The sequence below is a fragment of the Euprymna scolopes genome, chromosome 39 (genome assembly GCF_053919585.1).
Source record: "Euprymna scolopes isolate OS-2025 chromosome 39, ASM5391958v1, whole genome shotgun sequence".
Taxonomy (NCBI): Eukaryota; Metazoa; Mollusca; class Cephalopoda; order Sepiida; family Sepiolidae; genus Euprymna; species Euprymna scolopes.
This window is the reverse complement of record NC_136520.1, coordinates 70,393,656-70,400,326: the sequence shown is the minus strand read 5'-3', so window position 1 is coordinate 70,400,326 and position 6,671 is coordinate 70,393,656. Positions and strand designations below refer to the sequence as shown.

Here is a 6,671-nt window from a genome sequence, read left to right as displayed (position 1 = left end):
GAATAACGTATAGCAAATACACTATTTTCTTATCTAGTCTCCCCTGGAATATGATATCGTACCTCCCATCCATTCAACACTTGCACTTTTAATTATCTATTCGATAATTGATTTAATTTAATTAATTCAATTAATGCTGCACCAGAGAAATACATCAACGTGTCACACATGATCTTATTCTGAAAAACCCTCGCCCCCCCCTCGCCAATCTTTCACGAGAAACACCCGTCTGGCTGAAACTACTGTCAATAATTTTCCCCACTCTTTATCTGTGCCTAAATCCAAACGTAGATTCCATGAGCAAAGCTTCTTTCTTAGAACTGCACGCCAGTGCAACTCTCTGCCGCTTGCCTGTTTCCCACCTGACTACAACTTGGACGTCTTCAAGTCCAACATAAACAAACTCCTGACAAACCGCCCCCTTAAGTAAGGCACTCTATCTAACCACCCAATACTAATGATTACTACAATACTATCTCATTGATTACTGTACATGCAATAACGCTTATCCCTGAGTGGCCTTCGGACCTTCATAAACTAAAAAATAAAAAAATAAAAAATAACATTCGTAATTGGCATCATTAGAAGCTTTAATATTTATACGATAGTTTGTTGTTTATATTAACCATTATCTAAGAGTGGCTTTTAACGTTCAAAATAATGACTCGTTACTAAAAAATAAAAAATGCCTCCGTCTTTCCTGAACATTAACCCAGTTTAATAATATCTCGACAAGCATTTATCTATAAAAATTAGACTTTTATAGTTGCGGATGGCCCAATATTTCTCCATTTATTCTGAACCTTCCATCCTTTTTAAATAGTAATTATTAATCCATATAAGGCAGGTCTCAGGCCAATCACAATAAAATTATCAGTTAGTAATTAACACAGTAGTCTGAAAATATGGGGTAATCATTTTATTTGTCGAAAACCAGAAAAGAAGAGACATATTCTCGTAGGAGTAGTGGACGAAGCGTTAATTAATTGGTCAGCATTTCACGCATTCTCAACCAATGATATCGTTCTTCCAGTAATCGTCGAATTTCTTTGAATCGAATTTTGGATCGCCACGGCAGAAATATCTCTTCCCGCAACAAATAGGATAATTGCCACTTCTGTTTTCATAGTCGACGTAACAACCCCTCTTAGGCGGCAGGTAAAAAGTACCGCAGCTGGAAATTAAAAATAAATAAAAAGATAGATAAATAAATAAATAAATGCTTTTTATTCATTTAATTTCAACGGTGGATTTCATCATTGGCTTTTTTATGAGTACATAGCATCCCACCAAAAATTTTTTTATGAATATAATAGATGACCATTAATCCGCTAATCTTTTTCCATCTCACCCAAACACTAATCCAAGTTAATTATATCGCAACAAGCGTGTATTTATAAAAAAAAAAAAAATCAAACTTTTCCACACTAACGTAATGTACTTGCAATAACCCTTATCCCTGAGTGGCTTCCGGGCCTTGATAAGTGGTGATCACTGTGTAAAAAAAAAAGTTATAGATGGCCAATATAGATTTTTTTCTTCGTCTCTCTTGAGCATTGGCCTAGTCTAATAATATCAAAAAAATCATTTTATTTTTGAAAATGTGTTTTTTATATTGTAACCTTGTACAGGTTTATACGCGGGACCCAACACCTTGTACCAGAGTACGTCGCAAAGAACATAGGACAAGTAATAACTCGAATCCTCTTTTTTTATAACAACGATATTTATTTCCTCATTCTCCCGCCACGCGTGACTTCTCGTTACGCCCGCGACGTCACCCACATCTCTCATTTGATTGTTTTCTCTGAAGTGTTCCCTCTTCCTTTATGGTCTTTTTTATTTTTCCTTATCGTGACGCCATTTCGCTCAGGCGCTCTGTTACAATATACATGCAATATTTTGTCGTTCGTTTTAACTATTATCCACGAATGATTTTTTTAGCCTTAAAAAAAAATGATGACTTATTGCTAAAATAAAAATGCTCCCATCTCTCCTGAACACACACCCAGTTTAATGATATCTGTACAAGCATCTATTTATCAAAATTAGATTTAGTTACACAATCGTTCTCTATCTTTCCTGAACAATAACCGACTTTAATAGTACTACAACAAGTATTTAGTTATGAAAAGCTAACCTTTACAGTTATTGGATGGCCCAAATGACCTATAATCTTTATCTCTCCTGAACATTGTCTCAGTCTCTGAGATGAAGAAAGTTTAATATAACATGACTTATTGCTGAGAAAATCTGTCTCCATCTCTCCTGAACATTAACCCAGTTTAATAATACATGAATAAGCATTTGTTTATAAAAATTAGACTTTAATAATTGGGAACTCCTGACATAAACAAAGCTTGGGATTAATGAAATCTCAGCCGCCGGAAGTCATAGTCTCGTCACTTCAGATTCTAAAGTCACTTTATAACTCGCAATCAACCATTAATTAATATGATACCCAAATAAACATCTATTTACGAACATCAAACGTTTATAGTTGTGGATGGCCGAAATCTATATATTTATAAAAGTGAAAATGTTGATTTGTAAAGACAATTCTCAAACTATATACTCAAGGAATTTTTTTTATCTACAGATTTGAAACATGTAAAAAAACTTTTTAATCGGATTTAATCAGGAAGAAAGGGCTGATAGAGAGTCAAAATTGAAAAATTTATAAGTGGGGGTAGTCATCGAATTTTGATCTGTTTGTCAACTGTTTCACAAATGCGCATGCGTGAATCGTTCACATGACGGATTGCTTATGTTTAGAAAACACTTTTTAAAGTCGTGTCAAGCTAGCTTAAATGTCATCGTTCTTGACTCACTGTGTTTAGGTTTTGGTTTCGATTTCAGCTCGAGTATTTCTTTTACTGCCAAGAAGTGAACTGTTTAGAAAAAAAAACATAATACTCGCATGCACATACCGCAGTTTCTGTACGAATGAAAATATAATATTTATGCATATTTTACGATTGGGCAAAGTCAGACGCCCTGCTAGTATACTATAATCCTTCTCCATCTCTCCTGAACATTACAGCAGACTAAAAATACATAAACAAGCATTTATTTATAATCAAACTTTTATAGTTAGGTGGTGCAAATAACCTATAATTTTTCTCACATCTCTCCTTAACATAAACCCAATTTAATAATGCCAAGCAGGAATTTAATTATAAAAGTCAGACTTTTAAGCCATAGTAAATCATCTCTTCCATTCAATTTGGTAGATTTAGCTATGTAAAACTTTTAATTATCTATTTCATAATTAAGGTAATTTAATTAATAAATTAATATTACACCAGAAAAATACATCAGCGTGTCACACGTGCGCTTTTTCTAAGAAATTTAGTCATTTCATTCACTGAAGGCTTTCATATATATGCAGTATTTTGTTATTTTAACAATCATAAACAAGTAGCTTTTAGCCTTGAAAAAGATTACTTATTGCTAAGAAAATCTGCCTCCATCTCTCCTGAACACTAACCCAGTTTTATAATACACGAATAAGCATTTGTTTATAAAAATTAGACTTTAATAGTTGGGAACCCTCAACATAAACAAAGTTAATGAATTCGCAGTCGCCGGGAGTCATAGTTTCCTCACTTCCGTTTCTAAAGTCATTTTATGACTCGTAGTCAATCATTCTCTCCATTAAAGTATGTGGCTTTGGATATGTAACACTTAATTAATTATTATATAATTAATTTAATTAATCAATTAATATGGCACCAAAATATACATCATCGCGTCACACATGAACTTTTTCTAAGAAGTTAGTAATTATTATCCTCTATCGGACCCTTAGTCGATGAACAATTTCAATTTTATTTAATACATTTCATCCTTAATCTTAAGACCGATCCTCGAATAGCTATTGGCCTTAATGTGATGACTCATTAGCAAAAAAATAATTAATAATTTTTTTTCTACCTGCAACTCCTTTCCCACAGAAGAAACATTGTGAGTCTGTTTCTGTTCTGTCATTATTTTTATAGCAAGTGCTCGTCTGAGCTCCAATCTATACCTCCCTGCCAAACTTTCACAAAACACACTCGTCTCATTACAACAATATCAATAATTTCCCTTCACTCTCTATTTGTGCTTGACTCTAAACGCCAAATTCTATAAACAGGATTTCTTTCCTAAAACTATTTGCCTGTGGAACTCTGTTCCACTGACTTGCTTTCCAGATGACTGCAACATGGTCGTCTTCAATTCCAGTGTAAACAAGTACTTGTTGAGTCAGTCCTTTAAATAACCTAATTCTACCTAATTTCGACCACTAACTACCATTACGCTGTTGTGTCTCTGATTACTGTACACTCATTGACCCTTATCCTCAAGTAGCCCTGGGCCTTGATAAACAGTGACTCTCTTGTAAAAAATAAAATAGTATAACTATTGATTTATAAAAAAAAAAAACGGAACCAATCGCAATCAGTAATTAACACAATAGTCTGAAAATATGTGGTAATCATTTTATTTGACGGAATACAGAAAAAAAGAAAAATTCTTGTCGAAGAGATGGACGAGTCGTTAGTTAATTCGTCAGCATTTCATGCATTTTCGTTTGATTGTTCGTTTAGGCATCGTTGAATTTTTTCGAATCAAATTGTGGGTCGCCCCGGCAGAAATACCTCTTTCCGCAACATTTCGGATATTGAGCGTTTCTGTCTTTGTAATCGACATAACAATCTTTCTTGGGTGGCAGATATGAAACGCCGCAGCTAAAAATAAGAAAAAGAAAATGTTTTTAATCATTTTATTTTCATCTCTTGATCTCTTTCCTTTCAGGATGACGACACCATTGTTTTTGTTGTTTTTTTATTTGAAGTTGAAATTTACAAACAAATTTATTGTTCGACTGAATACTCCAAAAAACAATTTACAAAGTTCTTATTCCGTGGAGTTTCAAAGAATGCTATTCTTGCTATTCTTTTCGTTAGAGGACAGAAAGAAATCAGCAAATTATATTTGTAGCAATGCTAGAATCTGCTGGTAATGGCATTAAATGAAACCGCAATTTATTATAGTCATAAATTGCAAAGATGTACATGTCATATGAATACAACGAGGGAAAAAATGTAGGAAATGTAAAAAATAATAAAAACAAACTGGACATGACGTTGCAGCTTGCATGAAGATTCTTTCAAAGGTAATCCGAAAGGCGAAAATAATTCTTCAGATAGAATCAAATCGAAATATAAGTCCAGTTGAATATAATTAGTCCGGACTACATTACATCCCAACAGGCTTTACATATTAAAAAAAATCAGACTTTTATTAGTGGATGGCCCAAATAACGTATAATCTTTCTCCATCTCTCCTGAATATTAGCCCAATCTAATAGTGCTTGAACAAGCATTTATTTATAAAAATCAGACTTTTATAGTTATGGATGGTCCAAAATAACCTATAATTATTCTCCATCTCTCCCGAACACCAGTCCAGTCTAATAATACCTGAACAAGCATTTATTTAAAATTAGACTTACATTATTTGCAGGGGGGGGGGGTATGCGAAAGTCTGTAAGAGTAATTTACACATGAAGACTAAAAACACAAAAAGGTATTTTTCTCGCTCACTATTATTTGATGTTGTAATGTCGACGATATCCTTTTTCTCACACTCTTCTATTTTATGCAAAATGGAATCCTCAAATGGAGAAATCTTTGCTTGTTTTAATGACTTTGGTTTACTTTTCAAATCAACCGACACAATATTTGTGAAAATATATATTTGAATCCCTACAGTGCGTCCTCTACGGAATTCTAAACTCAAGCGAAATACCTGTCCAGTACACTTTTCGTAACAATTAGCATGACCATACCCTACCCTGACTTGCAGGGTCAATCTCGTTACACTCAGCTATGGATTTTTATCTCCGACCCCCAAAATCAATAAAGATTACACCATTTCTCTAATGACCTGGTCCCTTTTGATTGTTGAATCTGTGCAGTTCTAGAAAGTCCACCCTTCAAGACTATTTCTTCTCTCTTTGAGAAGGAGTTAGTTTATTGCTAATCGCCTGGGGCGCCCTGCGGGGAATGCCGACGGGGTTGCGCATGCATCTTTTGCATAGTCAGCACTGATTTTTTCAATCACACTTTTTGACCCTAGTGTCACAGTTCTTTCAGTGGGAACAGAAATGTTGGCAGTAGAGGAGAAAAAAGCACGTATTCAATACGGCAAAGTTTTGTAATCCACATGGCAAGCGGGAGGATTTGTAAAACCAAGACGCAAACATGATTTAGAAAGTACCATGAATAAATACCTTTTATTTCAATTTTTTTTTAAATGTTCTTTTCCTTTTTCGTTGTTATTTTTTGTTTTTGTTTTTTTTGGGGGGGGGACGAGACTTTTATATACAACGTGTCGGGTCCGAATGTTAAAATGTAACGACACCGTTGAAGAAGATTTACGACCATGTTACAGTTCTACGTAACGAAACAGTTGCTGCAAAAACTTATGGAATTTTTGACATGTTGAAAGAAATTTTTAACAAATAAAATAAAAGTGTGTTGCACATAACAACGTGACGTCATTCTATTCTAATTTTCAAACAACAATGTTATCAGCATATTCTTACCTGTAGCAGGAATAAACATCATTTGAATAGCAGTGACATTTTGAACACTGACCACTTGGGTACCATTCGTCACCGT

The 6,671-nt window shown here is 34.1% G+C and overlaps 1 protein-coding gene across 5 annotated transcripts in view; it reads right to left on the bottom strand.

The window, feature by feature from the left end:
* Positions 1-904: 904 nt before the first annotated feature.
* Positions 905-6,671, bottom strand: part of LOC145263845 (uncharacterized) — a 624,663-nt gene continuing 618,896 nt past the window's right edge. For 4 of the 5 annotated variants that reach the window (XM_080120920.1, XM_080120919.1, XM_080120922.1 and 1 more), the window contains exons 3-4: positions 6,596-6,671; positions 905-1,174 (exon numbers count right to left, since the gene is read on the bottom strand). The exon at positions 6,596-6,671 is cut by the window's right edge and continues 21 nt beyond it. In XM_080120920.1, the coding sequence (XP_079977046.1) occupies positions 1,009-1,174; positions 6,596-6,671 (242 nt within the window). In that variant the 3' untranslated portion in view covers positions 905-1,008. Of the gene's footprint in view, positions 1,175-4,470; positions 4,734-6,595 lie in introns of those variants that run through there. The other variant, XM_080120923.1, reaches the window with a different exon arrangement.